The sequence below is a fragment of the Macaca fascicularis genome, chromosome 11 (genome assembly GCF_037993035.2).
Source record: "Macaca fascicularis isolate 582-1 chromosome 11, T2T-MFA8v1.1".
NCBI classification, from domain to species: domain Eukaryota; kingdom Metazoa; phylum Chordata; class Mammalia; order Primates; family Cercopithecidae; genus Macaca; species Macaca fascicularis.
Window position 1 is genome coordinate 107,921,246 of NC_088385.1, and position 20,316 is coordinate 107,941,561.

At 36.7% G+C, this 20,316-nt stretch overlaps 1 protein-coding gene across 21 annotated transcripts in view; it reads left to right on the forward strand.

The window, feature by feature from the left end:
• The window catches only part of ANO4 (anoctamin 4), a 413,826-nt gene that overhangs the window by 187,042 nt on the left and 206,468 nt on the right, over nt 1–20,316 (forward strand). For 12 of the 21 annotated variants that reach the window (XR_012420534.1, XM_015431432.4, XM_005571998.5 and 9 more), the window contains one exon: nt 19,027–19,131. The exons of the other annotated variants lie outside the window; for them this stretch is intronic. Coding sequence is in view for 10 of the 12 variants with exons in the window: in XM_015431432.4 (XP_015286918.3) it covers nt 19,027–19,131 (105 nt within the window). In the remaining 2 variants the exon portion in view is untranslated. The remainder of the gene's footprint in view (nt 1–19,026; nt 19,132–20,316) is intronic. 21 annotated transcript variants of the gene reach the window in all.

Here is a 20,316-nt window from a genome sequence, read left to right on the forward strand (position 1 = left end):
CCATGACAATCTTAGGGTTCTCCTCTTATTTCTCTCACATGTAACTTTCCTGGTTTCTCCCACTCTAGCATCTCTCTCCTCCTCTTGCCTCCTTTCCCAGGACGTACCAAATCCAGAATGATTCATGTCTACCCCTGATCAGTTACTGTGCTTGTTCTACTGATTACAGGGTCCAGTTCAAACCTCTTAGCATGTTAAAAACAAATGCCTTTTGTGATCTGGCCCCTACTGCTTTTCACCCTTCATTTTTTGCCCTCATCTTCCTTAAGCTTTATTACTATATTACATCAATCAGGGTTCAATCAGAAAAGCAAAACCAGTAGATAGTAAGTACTAGAGATTAATTACAAAGAATTGGCTTTCATTGTGGGAGACGGCTAGGCAAGTCTGAATTCATGGGTCAGGCTATCTGCAAGGGCAGGCTGGAACTCTTGGGCACAGCTCTTAAAAGCTTCAGCTCTGCTTTTAAGGCTTTTCAACTGACCTAGATTATCAAGGAGAATCTCCTTTACATAAAGTCAACTGACTATGAACTTTAATTGCATCTACAAAACACCTTCACAGCAACACTAGATTAGTGTTCATTGAATAACTGGAGACTGTAACCTGGCCAAGTTGGCTCATCAAATAGACCATCACATCTGATTATATCAATGTGCTTTCACTTCTCTAAATACGTGATGCTGTTTCATGCCTCCCAACCTTTGCTCCTGCTGTTCTTTCTTCCCAGGATGCCCTGGTTTTGCCCCGTTATCTTTGAACATGTCGAAATTACTTGTCTATCTGTCCACTGAAAGATCTTTAAGGGCAGGGATTCTGGATTATTTATCTCTGTACTCCCAAGAAATATTTGTAGGGTAGGGCTGAACAAAACCTTCATTAGCTGTATTTTAGACTACTACAATAGCTTCTGAATTTTTCTGCCTGCCTTTCTTTCAACAAGTACCTGATTTACATCAGTAAACAAAGCAGACAAAAGTCCCTGCCCTTGGGGAGTTCACATAGCAGCTGCAAGAGATAATAAATAAATATATTAAACCGACCAACTGTGTAATCTATATTATAGTTATATATAAGCCATACGTAATATATAGTGTTTAGGGAAAGGATAAGTATTATGAATAAAAGAAAAAGTAGGGGAAGATGGTAGCATGTTGCAATATTAAACATGATGATCAGGGTAGGCTGAGTCATGAAGATATGTAACCACTGACTAGAAGTTTCTGAGACAGCCATGTGAATGTCTAAGCAACTTCATTCCAGCAAAGGGACAGTTAGTGGACAGCTTGTAGGGTAAGGGTGAGTCTGGTGGTTTGAAGAACAGTATGGAGGCTCCTGAACTTGAAGTGGAGTGAGTGACGTGGGGAATCATCTCAGTGAGGTCGTAGGGACTAGATTGGGCAGGACCTTATAGGCCATTGTAAGGACTTTGAGCCCTATGTGAAAGGAAGCTCTTACAGGGTTTTGAGCAGAAGAATTCCATAATTTGATTTATATTTTAACAGGATGTAATATAGACTATGGGGAGAGTAGATTATAGGAGGAGAGGATAAAAGGAGAAAGGTCAGATAGGAGGCCTCCAGAATGATCCAGTGGAGAAATGATGGTAGCTCTGACTCGGAAAGGCAGAAGTGATGGTGAGAATTTAGAGTCTGGATATATTTTAAAGCTGGACCAACAAAATATCCTAATGGATTGGATGTAGGGTAAGAGAGAAAGAAGAGCAAAGGATGACTGAAAAGTTTTTTGGCCTGAGTAAAATCAGCTGAGATGGAGAAGGCTGCAAGAGAAGCAAATTTGGTGGGTTTGAGGGCAAAGGTGGGGCTGAGCTCAGAAGTTTGATATTGAGAGCTGGCAAGATATTGTGGGTGGTAGTTTGACCTCCCTGTCTGGAGTTTGAAAGATGATTGGTCTGTGAAAGAGATATAAAACTAATAGTTGTTGACATATAAGTGCTATTTAAAGACATGAGATTGAAAGAGATGACCAAGGGAAGAAGTATAAATGTAGAAGGGAGAGCATCAAGGGCTGAGATCTGGGACACTCCAATAATAAAGGGTCAAAGAGGACATGAACCACCAGTAAAGAAGGCCAAGAAAGAACCACCAGCAAAGATGGAGAAAACCCAGAAGTGCCACATCTCAGAAATTACAAAAGTTTATCAAGAAGAGAATAATGGTTTTCTAGGTTAAATGTTGTTGAAAGTCAAATAAGATGAGGACTGAGAATTAGTCATTGATTTAATAAAGTGGAGGTCAATGGTAATTTTGTTAAGAGCCGTTTTAGTGGAGTGGTGGGGATGAAACCTTGATTGAAGTGGATTTAAGGGAGATGAGAGGGTATAAATTAGATGCTCTGAATATAGGCAACTTTTTTGAGCAGTTTTGCTATGAAGTGTAGTGAAGAAATAGGGCAGCAGCTGGAGGAGAAGTAAGGTCAAGAGTTTCTTTTAAAAATAGCAGCTCTCCAGCAGATAATTTATGGTGTTCGAGAGAGGGGAAAATTTGTGATGTGGGCATCAGTGAGAGGTTGAGAAATATGCACAATAGGACCATGGATAGTTTATCTGTGATAACTGGTGGGAAGGAGGAGTATGTACATATTGGCAGGTATGCTGAGGGTCTAATAAGTTCTTTTCCTATGTTGTCAGCTTTATCTTTAATGTGAGAAGCAAGGTCATCTCTAAGAATGAGAATGGAGCCACAGGGAGAAAGAGAGAGAGAGAGAAAGACATGGAGAAGGAAAATATGTTTGCCAACTTACATTAAAGAGGATGTGAGATTCATAGTCATGAAACTAAAATAGGACTAGTTATCATCATTGTGTAGCTTTTCATTTTGTATAGCTGCATGAGTAAAGACATAGAGTTGGTGGTGAGTTGGATTTGAACAGGAGTGTGGAAAGGAAGTAGGAAAGAGAGAAAGGGAATCGAAGGTGCATGGAAGGGAGTGATGATAGTGATTCATTTTGTGATTTGGTAAAGAGAGTACAAGATATCAAGGGAATGAAGTACAATGAAAAGTTGGTAGGATCAATTGGTTGAAGTTTCCAGAGGGTTCAAAAAAGTGTGGGGGTTAGGGTAATAGAAGGAGGATCTGGAAGGATAAGAGAGGTGATGAGAGAATGGAATGTGTGGCACTAATATGGTGGCACATATCTTAATAATATTTATTTAATTTTATTATAGTAATATCAACACAAGATGCTGTTATTGGTAATGACAAGGCTTAGGCCAAGGTACAAAATAAGGAACTATAAAGGGTAGAGGGCAAGATCACTGAATGAAAAATTCCTAGGGACTGAGAGAGCAGGATGTGAAAAGGATTGAGTCAAGAATTGAGTAGTTTTGGGAAGAATGATAGGCCAGTCGTTAACTTTGTTGAGAAATAAGGGAACGTAATCTGGCAGGTAGCAGGAGAGTACAAAGATAAAGGGTAGAAGATGATGTAATATAACAACCTGAGATTCAAGGCTGAAGGTGTTTAGGCAAGAGGGAAGAAGAATGTCTGAAGGTGGATTTGAGACTCAAGAAATCCTCCTTCAGATACGTTGGTGCCAGGGCTATTGGAGAAAAACAGTTCTAAGTGAAAGAGCCACAGGGAAGCGTGACCTCTGGGAAGATCCAGGTTTTCCTTAGAGCAAGAAGGTGAATGGGGCAATCTGAGAAGAGATTGGTGATGGTCAGAGAAGTCTGGAGAGTCCAGTGGAAGGTTTTAGATGTTAGACGATTGTCTTCAGTGGTTCTCTCTTATTTAATTTTCCAGACGACACCAAGGTTCTCCTCCAGAGAAGATAATTAGTATCAGCCCTCCTATTCTTAAAATTATTGTGGGCTATCCAGAAGAAAGTGCAGCCTTGTGAGCCCAGCTTTTCAAGCCCTCTCCAAGTTACCCTTTCCCTACTTTTCCGGGCTTATCTCATTTTACACTGTCATTATCCATATTATTCAGCTTCAGCCATCCACAGCCTTTTTACTATTTCTCAAGTAGGCTTTTACTCTTCCATTTCTTTGCCATTGCTCAAGCTCCTCTCTCATCTTGGAATATCCCTTCCCCTAATAAATGTCTGCTAACCCCTCTCATTCCTCAAAATGTAACTTAAAGTCCGCTTCCTCCAAGAAACTTTGTAGATCTTATAGTCAGAATTGTTCCCCTACTTCCCCATGCTTCCACAGAACTTAGAAGCCTTATCAAAGTCCATCTGTTTCTATGGTCTTATAGTTCTCCCAGAAGGCCGGAACTCTCCTCAGTTCATCTTTGCATCTTCTGTCACTCCTAACATCATGCATTATCCCTAGTAGGTTCTTAATAAATGATTATATGTTGTTTGTCAAAATCTGTTCTACTCACCAGATACAGGTTAGCACTTTGAAGTTATATGGCATAAATCTTACTCTTCTTTCATATGACAATCCTTCAGTTGTTTACAAAACTCATCCCTAGCTATTTTCCAGGTGAAACATTTCCTAGTGTGTTCAGTGCTTCCTTGAATGACATGACATTCAACTTCTTTACCATTGCACCTTCTCTGCTCTTAGAAATATTCTTGTTTCATTGCTATCTCTTTGAAAATGCAATGCCCAGAATTGAGTATTCAGTTAAAGTCAAATGCAGGAAGTGTAGATTCAGTCTTTCCTTTCCTTTAATTGATATCTTGTGTTGATATTACTATAATACAATTAAATAAATGTTATTAAGGTATGTCCTAATGGTGTTTTATCAACGTGGGCTAATTCAGCCCACATTGTGACTTAATACCTCAAGTATCTTCCCTCACCTTAAAAATACATCACTTGGACAGGTATGGTGGCTCACACCTGTAATCCCAGCACTTTGGGAGGCCAAGGCAGGTGGATCACCTGAGGTCAGGAGTTCGAGACCAGCCTGACCAACATGGAGAAACCCTGTCTTTAATAAGAATACAAAATTAGGTGGGCATGGTGGTGCATGCTTGTAATCCCAGCTACTTGGGAGGCTGAGGCAGGAGAATCGCTTGAACTCAGGAGGCAGAGGTTGTGGTGTGCCAAGATTGCGCCACTGCACTCCAGCCTGGGCAACAAGAGTGAAACTCCATCTCAAAAAAAACAAAAACAAAAACAAAAAAATCGCTTTACTTATCTACCCATCATTTTATCATAGATCCTTAAACCCTACATATGTCGAGTATTGGTTGAAAATATAAATAAAGCCAATCCTCTAGCCTAGAATTATAATTAAGAAAAAATATATTAAGTTACAATTAGAAACTTGTTATTTAAAAAAGTATTTTTAAAACTTATATTATTCTGGCAAGGTAGCATATGATTTCAGTTCCATTCTGTTTATTTTTAGTGTACTTGCACAAATGCATCATAGTTCTCTGTTGGGAGATTATGGAAGAGCTCTCAAACTGAGTTTCTTATTTGCAGTGAGTCATAGATCTTAGAAGCAGCTTGGGCAATTTAGTCATATTGAGGCCTATTAAGTCATCCATCTATTTTTTACAAAGTTAATAATCCCTGTTCCCAAAGTGCTCTCTAAGGCCCACTCAGACTGGTTACTAAGTACAAAAAGAGAGAATTTGGGAGTCTTGTAGATTTTCTGTTCCATCTGCCTGAACAATTTCAGTTTGTTTATCCCCCTTTGAGTTTACAAACATTTCTGAGTGCCTACTGTTTACTAACAAGCATTTATTGGGAAGATGCCCTCCTTGGAACATTTTGAAATGGTGCAGAACTCTATTAAACATGGGTCTTAAGGCTCTCAGTCATGTCCAAGAGACAGTCAATCAGGGTGGTTTGTAACCAACAAGAGAAACTAATCATTTAATCCAAAGAAGGAATTTAAATTTGAAGAATGTGGATGGAAAACCTAAAGAGCCAGCCTTGGAAAAGGAATAGAGAAATCAAGAATAGCTATTTGATTAGAATAGAATATCTTCCGTTTGATGATCTGGAATGATTGAATTCTTACCAGTTTTTCTAGTTTTGCATCATTTGGCTCATGTTTTGAAGATTTAGGAGGACAGTTCTATTGGCTATGCACCTTTCCCTTGGTTGGATAGACAGTGATGAGACAAATGATAGGACAGAAGACCTCTCCCTTCAGCCTTCATCGTGGGAGGGTAGGACCCCTTGATTTCTTTTGCCACCTTGACTACACACAGTGAGGGAGAGGGACTTCACCAAAAGGAAGTAGAGGTGATGTTACGAAACAACTCTATGTGGAAGAATGCCCGCTACAGGGACATGTGCTTAAGCTGCTATGATAGAAGTCAAACTGTAATAAGGGCTGGAACAGAGAAATAAATAAGGTTATGGGAGCATAACCTTATTATGCTGAGGAGAATTTAGAAAGACTCGTAAGACACATGGTCTACCAATTTGACTTTGAAGGCCAACTAGAATTTCAACAGGAGGAAGAGGCATGACCATTTAGATGCAGGAAAGAGCATAATGATAGGAACAGTGCATTATACTGGTTCTGAAAGCAAGCTTTATTGTTAAGTGTTTAAAAGCTAGATATGTCACCTGATGGCTATTACAGCCTTGAACAAATTACTTAATTTCTCTGAATCTTAGTTTCTACCTCAGTAAAATGAGGAAATTAATACCTACCTTATAGTATTAGGGCTGCCAAATTAAATACAGTGTTCCTAATTAAATTTAAATTTCATATAAACAAGTATTTTTGAAAGTATGTCCCAAATATTGCATACGACACACATAATAAAAAATTATATTGTTTATTTGAAATTCAGATTTAGCAGGACATCATGTTTTAATGTATTTTATCTGGCAAACCTACATAGCCTCATTATGGCAATTAAATAATTCATGTAGAATGTCCAGTTTGATTTTTGGCACATACTTGATGTTCAGTAATAAATGGCTGATAAAGAAATCATTTTTCTTGTCACCATCATGATAAGCAAAATTCATAACCCTGAAAGTACCTATGCCCCTAGAACCCTTGTTATCTCAGTCACCACTTCATTTAGCAGTTTCCCAGTTAATTTGTGCTAAAATACCAAAAAGATGGTCTCCCATTATGCTGTAAAATTACAGAAGCCATTCATCTTCATCTCGTATTTGTATGGTTTCTCTTTCCTACTGTTTCAATTCTTTCTCCTGTTTATCAATTTCATTTTGACCTTACCCTTTAGACACTCATAATTAATGAATATTATTTTCTGCTTCCTTTATGGACCAATAATGTAAGTGGTAAATGGTACTAGGTTTGGGACTATAATTTAAGAGTCAAGATCAGAGTAAACGGAGGCACTGATTTTGGGTTTTTTTAGTTTGAAACTATAAAGCTTAGTGGATATAGATCATATTATCTCAGCTAATGACTATGCAATATAAAATAGAATTGGAAGCTTTCTGAAATCTAAAATACTTCTTCTATTGCTTTTTCCTTATCTGTTAGGCCCATCATACAATCCTAGAGAAGTGTCATTAATCACAGAATATGTTCTTTAGTCTCATTTAGAATTTGTAAAATAATGTTTTGCTGATACGTGTCATTCCCAAGTAATTTCTAATACAGTTTCTTTTATCTCACTTTTTAAAACCTATGGCCCTTTCTGCATTTATGCATGATTATTGTTCCCTATGAATCTATCTAGTATTTAAATGTTAGGATACATTGATTTTTCCGGGAGAGAAACATTAGGATTTTGTTGTTTCCAGAAGGCTAGAATGATTAGTACTGTCTGTATACTTAGGCATTAAATGCATAGTTTGATAATAATAAAATTATAGCTACAATATATTAAGCTCATTACCATATTCCCAACCTCAAAAACTGTTAAACTATTTTTATTCATTATCTCATTTAATTCCTATAATATTCTCATGCTATTTTCCTTATTTTATGGGTGGGGAAACTAAGGCATGAAGAAGGGTAAGTACCTTGCCTAAGGTTATACAGCCAGTAAATGGTGAAGGCAATATTCTAGCTCAGGTGTTCTTATTCTCTCATTTAATGTGCTATTACTTTCTTCTTCAGACAACTTGGCAGAAACATTTCTAGCAAATTAGCATAAAAAAGCCTTAGAAAATTTAAATTAAAAACACTGCAGTAGCTCAAACCTTAGCATAAGAAAACCATACTGAAGAAGGGACCAGTTAGGTTCTGTTGAATGCATGTGTAATCACCTTCACAGTTTATTATTTCTTTCAATGTAAGTGATATTCCACTTTGTACCTTCTCTTTTTGGTCTACTATGCTCTGGACTTTTGTTTTTTCATCCTCCCTTTTTTGTGATTCTGTTATAATAAAATTCATTCCTATTTCCCTGAGTTTCAAAGATTACTTTCTGGAACCAATGTCAAGGCCTGGTCTCAAGTTAGGGAACAGACCATCTCCTGTTTCTCCCTTTAAAGAGTAGTACCAGAGGCTGTGGGAAGAGGGAGAGGAGAGGACCGTTAAGGAGAGACTTTTAAAAGAAGAAGGACAGCCAAGAAGACTTGTCCCTAGTTCTGCCAAGAGTCAAGATAAACTCATGCTTTAGGGAAACAAAAATAAGGAAAAGATAAATATATGGCCAATCTTTAGAACGATAACAATCATGATACTACAACCCTACATGTACTTGATAATTCTGTTGTTTCCAAAGGGCTTTCACAAATTTTTCTCCTGCACTTCATTTAATCCTCATAGCAGCCTGTGAGGTGGAATTATGCCTATTTTACTATGGCACAGGAAGTGAAGTTACTAACTCAAAAGTACAAAATTAGCAATTGACAGACCCCGACTAAAACCCACTTATTTAATTTCTGATGGGGCTGGACGCAGTGGCTCATGCCTGTAATCCCAGCAGTTTGGGAGGCTGAGGTGGACAGATCACCTGAGGTCAGGAGTTTGAGACCAGCCTGGCCAACATGGTGAAACCCCGTGTTTACTAAAAATACATAAATTAACCAGACATTGTAGTGCAGGCTTGTAATCCCAGCTACTAGGGAGGCTGAGGCAGGAGAATCGCTTGAACCTGGGAGGTAGAGGTTGCAGTGAGCCGAGATCGCACCACTGCACTCCAGCCCAGGTAACAGAGCAAGACTGTCAAAAAGAAAAAAGAAAAAAGAAAAATGCTGAGGCAGGAGAATCGCTTGAATCTGGGAGACAGAGGTGGCAGTGAGCCGAGATTGTACCACTGCACTCCAGCCTGGGTGACAGAGCGAGACTCCATCTCAAAAAAAAAACCAAAAAACAAAAGTTATTATGGGTGATTTTTCCATGGTGTCAACTTTTTTTCTTGAAGATGAGCGTTAGTTGAGAGTGAAATTTTGGGGGCTTTCTATCCCCTTTTCTGAAAATAGACACTTTATTGAGAAGTGTGGCTGAGGTTTGCTTATAGGATCTAAGGAACCTGGCTGCTCTCTTGAACAGAACTGAAGCATGGATGAGATAATCAGTCTTCCTATTTGTGAATGGATTTTAGGGGTGGCTGGAAGATAAATTGTATGGAAAAAGCGGCAAGGGCTACTTTGGACTTCTGTTTTATTTCTCATTGCATTGAAGGTGAATGTGGTGGCTTTCAGAACAGTTAGTGCTGTGGTTTAGAAATAACACTCTAATTATCCTTCATTTGAATCTCTTCCTCTTTAAGTGGGTTTTTTTAGATGTGTGATGTGAGTTTAGTCAATAGGTGGGGGTGCTTAGGAAAACAAGCTATTTTGGTCCTTGGCAAATGTGGGCATTGGTATCTGTGTTCCTTGCTATCATTTGCTGAGTAACAAAATTATTTTTTTTCTAAAAATACATACCACATTCTTCTCTTATTTGCATTTGCTTTTCATTTTACTGAGGGACATATACATACACATTTTGATCTATAGGATGCATTTAGAGGGAATTTTCTGAAAAATCATTTTACAACCTTTTGAGCACAGAAAGTGAATGAAGAAGAGCCATAAAAAGGCAGCCACAAAGAAAAGCAAATGATTAATTTCTGGGAAAGAGCATTGTGTTTTGTGAAATTTAAAACTGCTTCTTCTGCCTGAGGCTATTTCAAATAATTTTATATTTTAGAAACTTGCAGAGATTTAAGTACAGCAATGTGCCCCTTATCCATAACTTTGTTTTTCATCATTTCAGTTACAATAAGAATTCTGAGAGAAAGACAGAGAGAAATTGTTCTATTTTACCATTATTGTTATAATTGTTCTATTTTGTTATTAGTTATTGTTGTCAATCTCTTATTGTTCCTAATTTAAAGATTAAATTTTATTATAGGTATGTATGTATAGGAAAAAAAGCATATATATACACACACACACACACATATCTATATATCTATCTCTCTATATATAGGGTTCAGTACTATCTACAGTTTCAGATATCCACTGGGGATCTTGGAATGGATCCACTGAAGATAGGATGGGATGCTTTAACCATTTAGCTCAGGATCACACAACTATAACTAGTAGAGTTGAGATTTAAAACCTAAGCCCTTCCATGGTGGATAGTCAGTTAATAGTGGGCTTTTACTGGGCTTGATTGTTTGAGTTTGAGCTGACAGGCCGATGCACAAGAGGGGCGGAGTCCTAGCTTTTTTGAAGATTGTCGTTTTGCAAGGGCAATATTCCTTCTCACATTCCTCTCAAGCCCTTCATATATGAAGACTTATCATTCAAGACAAAAGAGTTAACAACATTTAGTGAGGCTGAAAATTGCACTGTTTCTGTTCTATAATGCTGAGTTTGTCTCTTCTCCTCATCTGCAAGAGTCCTTGTCATCACAACAGACCTCAGCATCTAGGAAATTGGAAGATACCACAGAATTCTGCCTATGTGATTCACCAATCCTTCCTGCTATTTGAAGCCTTGCAATTCTGACTTCCAGGCCATCTTGGGAACTTTTAGTGAAGGGATGCATTATAACTCAGGAGATCATGATCCTACCAGTCCTGGAAAACATGGAAGCAATTCTGCTGAAGGAGAGCCATTACTGGCCAAAGCAGTAGAATTATTATTTCCATTTTAGACCTCAGAAATATCTGCCTACTGTTAGCCAAATGTGGTTCTCCCATCAGGACCCAGTAAAGAATTTGGCCATTAGGACTACTTAGCATTAATCATTTGAGGGAATAGCTTTAGCCTTATAGTGACTAGTGTGAGTGAATCAATATGTATAGTCCTGCTAATATGAGCCAAGCTTTCTTCTGTAAAAGAATGAACTTACAACATCATCAGATTTATAGTTTTACACAATACTAATAAAATGGCATGTGTATTTGTTACACTTATGAAGCATCTTCTATTGTGAAGCTTTTTTAGTTTATGCCACACACAAAAAAAGGATTTTGGTAAGTAGTACAAATAATGTTAAAAAATATATATATATGGAACTTTTTTTTCAGAACCAGTAGCATTTCCTACATGTAAATCTATGGTTTCCAATTTCAGATTCTCCAGAAGAGCTGAACTCATTTCCTTACTCTCTTCCTCAAAGACTTATCTTGAACACTGGCTGATGCCAGCAAAGTCTGTAAGGACAGAATGGACCTCCCTCCCTTCTTTTTTATTTTTATTTTTTTAAGAGACAAGGACTCTGTTACCCAGGCTGGAGTGCGGTGGCATGATCATAGCTAACTTCAGCCTCAAACTCCTGGGCTCAAGTGATCCTCCCACTTCAGTCTCCCAAGTAGACAGGATTACAGGTATTAACCAATATGTCCAGCTAATTTTATTTTATTTTTTTAGAGATGGAGGTCTTGCTATATTGCTCAGGTAGGTCTTGAACTTCTGGTCTCATGCAGTCCTCCTGGTTCAGCGTCCTGCAGCTCTGGGGTTACAGGTGTGAGCCACCACACCCAGCCCTTCCTCCTTACTTAACACCATTCTCCATCTTAACACTGTCATAGGAATACAGAATTCACCTATGGGGAGTTCAATACAAAACTCCCAGTTTAGAAAATGGGGTCTTTGCAGCCTCTTAAGTCCAAAAATATTACATGTGAGGATTTATTTTAGATATGTAGCTCAAGTTTTGAAATATCACTGCTACCTATTCCATAAAAAAATGCTGTGTTTGAGGATTTGTATTAAATACACCTCTCAGGACAGGAACCACCAATTTTTATTTGTAGACTATAAATAGAATGTAGACAGAAGCTCAGCTGTAGCAACAGTTATTATGAAGTTATTATAGAAAATATCATTTATCCTCTTAAGTCTACTTTACACACTCCCTATCTTTTCTGTGACACGGGGAGCGTAAGAACTGATTTGTCAGACTTTCCTTTATTTTGGTTTCAATATGAAGTAACTATTCACAGTCCCAAATTACAAGATTTTTAAAGTGGGATTGTTTTTATTTAGCCTAGTTCCCCAACCTGGAATAGGCCCTCATTTTGCAGAGAATGAATATCATATAAAATTTGTAGTGAAGCACCTTGATCTAACATGATGGGCCAAATTATTTGTGTATAATGTCTATAATTTATACTAAAGCCTCCAAAAAATTTTAGTTTCCTATATTTTCAGTGAGAAAGATAAGGCTTATTGAGTTTATTATTTAATGAGTCAAGGTCACATAAAAGTACCATTCAAATCCAGGTTAGTTTAGTGCCAGTATCTCCTTTTTTGATCACTATGTTAATTTACACATATGAGATATATCTATAATTGATTGAACAAGGAAAGGAATTTTAAGTGATTTATTTAAAGTAACTAAACTAAGGCAATCTAATGAAATTACTAAGAATAGTGATTTGGTGAGTGAGTGGAGGGCAAGTGGAGAGTGGCAGTAATGTAAGTTATATTGTGTGTCACAGCAGAAAAACCATATATAGTATATAAAATTGGAAAATCATGCAACAATGGGACACACACATAGAAGGATCCAACAGAGACTCTTAAAAGTCCTGTTTCCACTGAGGAAAAGAATAGGGATTGCAAAAAGGGTAGCTATTGATTTTTATTATAAGCCCTTTGGTACTTTGAGATTTTGTTTATTATTTGATAAAATTTAACAAGATTTTACTGTAAAGGCAAAAAGTTATGATCTATAATATGTCTTTCATATTATCATATTATCTACTGATAACCTATCGAGATTCTTCAAATTGTAGACTAAAAAAATTGGATCATCTTTTTAGTTTATATTCATTATTGTTATTCATAATGTGAAATTGCAGTGAAAGAGCATTAACTGAACAACTAATATGTTCAAGGCCTTGTTCTAGGTTTTATAGGAGATAAAACGGGGATGCAGTTTGATCCCAGGCTTCAATGTGTTACTGTGTAGTTGAGGGTGCTAGCAATGAGGAAGAAATCTAGATATGGAAAAACTAGGAACTTACATTTTCTTTGTCTGCTTCATACTATGCTAGGTACTTTATCTCATTTTTCATAGAAAACATATACTATAGAAAAGACAAAATATAAAGAGCTATGTGAGTTCAAAATATAAAGAGCTATGTGACATATTTGCTAATCAAGAAACTTATGTTTGGAACTCATTTTTGTTGTTGTTGTTTCTCTTGTATAAAAGTGCTTTGGTGCCCTGGAGGTTGAGGGTGCAGTGAACTGCGATTGAATCATTGAACTACAGTCTGGGTGACAGAGTGTGACTGTCTAAAAATAAATAAATAAATAAAAAATAATGCCTAGCTGTAAGCTAGGTACAGAATGAATTTTTAAAATATTGCTTGTCCAGCTAAAGACTTTTTATTAAATGTAAGTGCTGTTACCAAGGTTACAGAATCACAATTAAGTATTGAGTATAATCACTTCTATCCGTAACATGTGGGGAAACTTAAAGACAAAATGGAGATAACATGGATTTTGTAGCTATTCTTGATTTTTTTTTAATTGTTCAATGTGTTTCCACATCTTTAGGGATCTTCTTAACTTCCCTCTTTAATTTATTTGTTTAGCTTCCTTAGGATTGTACTTTAATTGCATGTTAATTCCTGATGCCCAGTGGGGCTGTATTTTAAAGTCTTCAGTTTGAATCTATAGTATCTTTACCATCTTGCCTAGTTTTTCAAACTTTGTGTTCTGACCCAAAGTCCAGGATATCTGTGGCTATGGCAAAGAACTCAGATTCTTAGGTTTTTAGAAATCATAACAAAAAGCTATATGAGTAACAATAAATAAATAAAATCAGAAGTATGAAGTAGACATAGTACATTTTTCTACACTGAAGTCATTTAGTCTCTTTCACTTGGGCATTGTAAGTTAAAGGTGGAGATTGTCATCTTTGAAGATGCATTGGTACACTGATCACTCTCCATTTAGGAAAGCTTACAAAAGTCCTTGTTTTACAGCTCCCTCTCCTTTGTGGTGTTAGACTTAATGAACGGCTTAGTGTCAGAAGTTCCAGACCATTACATTATCCTCTATGCAAGAATATTCTGTATTTCTTCTAGAGCAGAGACAGAAAAGTACCTTATATTTGGGGGATTCTATGTGTGATCATAATATTTAGCATGAAGATAATGTTGCATTTTGAAGCTATTTGGTTTACACATTTTAAAAAATTACATGGCCAGGCGCGGTGGCTCACGCCTGTAATCCCAGCACTTTGGGAGGCCGAGGCGGGCAGATCATGAGGTCAGGAGATCGAGACCATCCTGGCTAATACGGTGAAACCCTGTCTCTACTAAAAATACAAAAAATTAGCCGGGCGCGGTGGCGGGTGCCTGTAGTCCCAGCTACTCAGGAGGCTGAGGCAGGAGAATGACATGAACCCGGGAGGCAGAGCTTGCAGTGAGCCGAGATCGCGCCACTGTACTCCAGCCTGGGTGACAGAGCAAGACTCCATCTCCAAAAAAAAAAAAAATAATTAAATAATTAAAAAAATAAAAAATTACATGAATTTAGAAAATCTGTTATATTAAATTGGATATTTACCATTTACGGTTTAGTATCTGCAATCTTTGTTTTCAGTCTTAAATCCTGAACTCTAAATAATTATTAAACTCCACTATCCCACTCTTGAATTTTTACATGTCTTTAAAGTTATAAAATGTTTTACACTAAGGGCAGGTGCAATGGTTCACGCCTGTAATCCCAGCACTTCGGAAGGCTGAGGCAGGCGGATCACTTGTGGTCAAGAGTTTAAAATCAGCCTGGGAAACATGGAAAAACCCTGTCTCTATACAAAATACAAAAATTAGCCAGGCATCATGGTACGCACCTGTAGCCCTTGGCTGCTTGGGGCTGAGGTGGGAGAATTGCTCGAGCCTAGGAGGTTGAGGTTGCAGTAAGCTGTGTTCACAACACTGCACTCCAGCCTAGGTGACAAAGTGAGACTTTGTCTCAAAAAAAATTTGTATTCTCATTGTGAAAAACATAAAAAAGCTAAAGTATAAAACAAAATCTACCCATAATTTCACAGCTGAGAGATAACTTCTGTATCTATTTTGAGTATTTTCTTCCTGTTATATTTTTCTAGTCATATAAATGGGTATGTTTTTTAGTATGCAGTCATGCACTGCATGATGACTTTTTCATCAGTAACGGACCACATAAACCATGGTGGTCCCATTAAGATTATACTGGAGCTGAAAAATTCCTATTGCCTAGTGATGGTGCAGCTGTGCAATACATTACTCGCATGTTTGTGGTGATTCTGGTGTAAACAAACCTACTGTGCTGCCAGTTGTATAAAAATATAGCACATACAATTATTTACAGTATATAATACTTGACAGTGATAATCAACTACTATGTTACTCTACTTTTTATTGTTAAAGTATACTCCTTTTACTGATTAAAAAAAAAAAGTTAACTGTAAGATAGCCTCAGGCAGGTCCTTTAGGAGGTATTCCAGAAGAGAGCATTTATATCATGGGAGGTGAGAGCTCCATTCATGTTATTGCCCCTAGGACCTTCCAGTGGAACAAGTGATATTGATAATCCTAACCTTGTGTAGGCCTAGGCTAATGTGTGTGTCTGTATCTTCATTTCTCACAAAAAGAGTTTTTAAAGTTTTTAAATTTAAAACATAGAGAAACACTTACAGAATAAGGATATAAAGAAAAAAATATTTTTTTGGAGCTATAAAATGGGTTTGTGTTTTAGGCTTAGTGTTATCACAAAAGAGTCAAAAGTTAAAAAAAATCTAAAAGGTTACAAAGTAAAAACCATAAGATTAATTTATTATTGAAGAAAGAAACATTTTAAAATAAATTTAATGTAGCCTAAGTGTACAGTGTTTATTATAAAGTCTAGTAATGTGCAATAGTATTTTAGGCCTTCACATTCACTCACCACTCAATGACTCATTCAGAGCAACTTCCATTCCTGCAAGCTCCATTCATGGTAAGTGCCCTATACAGAGAGACCATTTTTTATCTTTCATACTCTATTTTTACTGTACCCTTTCTATGTTTAGATATTCAAATACCATTGTATTACAGTTACAGTAGGTAACTGTATTAGGCAACTGTATTCAGTACAGTAACATGCTGTACAGGTTTGTAGCTTAGGAGCAATAGGCTACACCATGTAATCTAGGTATGTGGTAAGCTATATCAACTAGGTTTGTGTAAGTACACTCTACAATGTTTGCACAATGATGAAATCTCCTACCGATGCATTTCTCAGAAAGTATCCTGTCATTAAGTGAGACATGACTGTACTTGGGACATGTCTCTGTTATGTATGTATATATGTATGTATGTATGTATCTATCTATCTCTCTATCTACCTACCTACCTACCTATCTATGTATCTATCTAATCTATCTATATTTTTGTATTGGTTTTCCTCACTTTTTCATTATAAACAAGCATTTTCCCACATCATTAAATATTCTTTGAAGACAGAATTTAATGACCTATGTGCCTCCTTTATGGTGCTTCTTTTGTGTCTTATATTTCTATACTGTCCTCTCACGTTTAAAAAAAATTATCAGAGGTTTTTGGAATCTTTGTTATTAAAAATTCTAGTTATCTAGTAGTCATAGCTACTTCTACCTGAGTTTTTGAGTCCCTGTCTGTGACAAATAACAAATAAATAAATTGGGTTTCTATTTAGGAAGTCACTTTTTTTTTTAGCTTATGTAATGGGTTTTGTCTTGATCTGAAGTATTAGAACACAGGATCATTTTATTGGATTATGTTGAATTTATTTGGCAAATCCAGTTCTCTTATCTCCAACAGCCTGTGTTTGTGACTGCTTGGATATGGGTGATTTTAAAGAGTAGTGAAGAGCATGGATTGTGATTACATCTTTACACTTTAGTAACTGTGTGACTCCATTGCATTTTACTCCATTGCATCGCACCTTCTTTTCAAGATTAAAGACTAAATGATACCATGAAGTACATAGCCCAGAGCCAGGGTGATATTGAATATTCTTGTTATTTTTCTTGTCGTTGTTGTAATTATGAGGTCTTTGGCCATCAAATAGAATAAAGCTGACTAGCCTTAGTTGAGACTGAAAAGCATCAGAACTTTTCTTTACCCATATGAAGTAACTGGCCATGGAAGAAAAAGGCAAATAGCCCATTTTAATTCTGGACCAGCAGGAAGGCATGTTTGTCTGTCCTAAGAAACTCTCTCATAGGCAGCTTCAGACTTTGCAATGAGGCAGCTGCATTAGTGCATCTGAAAAGTTCACTGCTGTGACTGGAATGTTAAACAGCAGTTCCTGACAGTCACCGAAATGCATACTGGGGTCTCAAGGAACGGACTTATGACTTCATTTTCATTATTCATATTGTTGAATACGTAGTCTGTCTCTATATAAATGCAGTGTTGCTTATTATTATGGATGACAATGTTAATACCTGTGGCTGCTATTTATTGAGTGCTGACTACATGACAACTAAGGTTTTTGTGCATTATCTCATTTAATACTAGTGGCTGCTCTGCGAGGCTGTTATCGTCATCCCTGTTTCATAAAGGAGAAAACTAAAATTTAGAGAGGTTTAGCATTACCTAATAAGAATTTTAACGTTGGTCTCTCTGACTCCAGAATCAGAGCTTGTAGCTTTGCTTTTAGCTCTACTGTTTTGGTTTTGTAATTACTGCATAACCTCATTGATTCATTCAGCCTGAGAATCTACTTTGTTGAGAATATACTTTGTGCTAGGTCCTGTTCTAAGTGCTTGGGTTATAGCATGCAGACAAAGTCCCTGCCCTCCCAGGCTTATTTTCTGTTAAATATAATAGAATATTAAGTTACCTTTAGGTGTTTTACTCCTAGAATAAGCATTTGTGTGAGGCTGTGAGTTATCTTATTCTTGAGCTTTAGGAATGTAACTGAAACTTCGTATAAGGCTGAGTATACCTCCTAGGCTTAAGAGAGGATTATTTCTACAAAAAAACTGGAAGCTAGGGCATGTTCTGTTTTAGGCATCAGGCTGTTTATTTTAGCACTGGCTTTTTAGCCCTGGCAGACTCCTCAAATTGGAGACATTCTTACTGATTACTTTAAGAAGCTTTTAGAAGGTTTAGAAGGTTTATTGTTCATGATAAAGCTACTTTTTGGTACCTTGGTTTCTTTGACTTCCTTAAATGTTCTATAGGTGTATGGAGCAGCATAAAAACTTTCTTTCTTTAGGACATGCCGAAAATATGTCAGACAAACCTAGAACAAGAGGCTTAATTGCTTCATAGAAAATATTTTCAAATTCAGATACAGTTGAAAAATAAATGATGAGTCAGGGAGGTTTAATTTCCATCCTTAAGAATGAATTATTATAAGAAGATGATATCTTAAAATGTTTTTGTTAATGTCACATTTAATCCATGTGGAAGCTGAAAATAATTTTAAATACCCTTAGGTAGAGGCTATGTTATATTTTTTTACCTAGGGAATTATCAGTAAATACTATGAAGTATGTATCCTTGTGAAAAACTAGTTGCCTTATTTTTGCATTGGAAATACAAGTGAACCTTTTTGGTCCCATACAATGCAAATGGCTTGTGTATTTTTTTTTTTTAAGTCCTTTGTCTAAGAAGGAGGATCATTGGCAAACCAGCTAGCTGTTCACTTTGGATTTTGACATAGCTTCTCCTTGGGACCCTAATGACAGACTCTCTGATAACCAGTGCAAACTCCATGAATATCTTTCATTTCTCTAGAAGGAGGTGTGGATTTGCAAGGCTACCAGCTGGATATGCAAATACTACCTGACGGGCCAAAGAGTGATGTGGACTTTTCAGAGATTCTTAATGCAATACAAGAAAGTAAGTTTCACTCAAATTTTAAATTCTCCGTGAGAGAATAAACTATTAATACTTGGGAGGGGTAATAAACTAGAAACCTTAGATGCCAAGCTTTAAAAACTATTAACAAAATGATGTCTTGAAAGCGATACTGTGCAAAATCATTTTGAGACTAGAAGAGATAGTGAAAGTGAGATTTAATTTGTGAAATTGAATCACATAATAGTGGAATTTTTGAAAAAGCTATAGTGGAATTTTCAATTCTGCATATTGTATTTCATGTTATAATAGTAAACCTTGGAGTATTGTAAATTTTTAGATTTCTTGATTAATCATAATCAAAGAAAAACCTTTAAGAAACCAAAATACAATTCCTCTGCTCAAATGGAAGTCATAAGAGGGAAACGTTGATGGAGCAAAGTGAAATCAGGAACTTCTTCTACAAAATGAGTATCTGGAGTCATTGATGATGGGCTGCATGCAAGAAGTGAACCCTCATTTTCTAAGCATTTTGAGTAATCAAGGTTTTCTCTTCTTTGAGTATTTTACTTCTGTTTTATAGCTTTCACTCAGAATTTTATCAGAATCAACACATTTACTCAAGTTAAATATTTAGCATTGAGGATGGGTGATGTGGTGTCACATACTAAGTCATTACCATTGATATTTCATTATCAGAGCCCTAATTCTAGATGATGAAGCTCCTTTTTTAAGATCAAATAATTTATCTCATGTTGGATTTGAGGGATTTTGATGTGAAGAACATTGCATAGACAACCATTGCATTTTTTTCATAATTCTAGTTTTGGGACATTACATTTTCTTTTCTTTTTTATTATTATTATACTTTAAGTTCTAGTGTACATGTGCACAATGTACAGGTTTGATACATAGGTATACATGTGCCATGTTGGTTTGCTGCACCCATCAGCTCATCATTTATATTAGATATGTCTCCTAATGCTATCCCTCCACCATCCCCCAACCTCACGACAGGCCCCGGTGTGTAATATTCCCTGCTCTGTGTCCAAATGATCTCATTGTTCAGTTCCCACCTATGAGTGAGAACATGTGGTGTTTGCTTTTCCATCCTTGTGATCGTTTGCTGAGAATGATGGCTTCTAGCTTCATCCAAGTCCCTGCAAAGGACATGAACTCATTGTTTTTTATGGCTGCATATTATTCCATGGTGTGTGTGTGCCACAT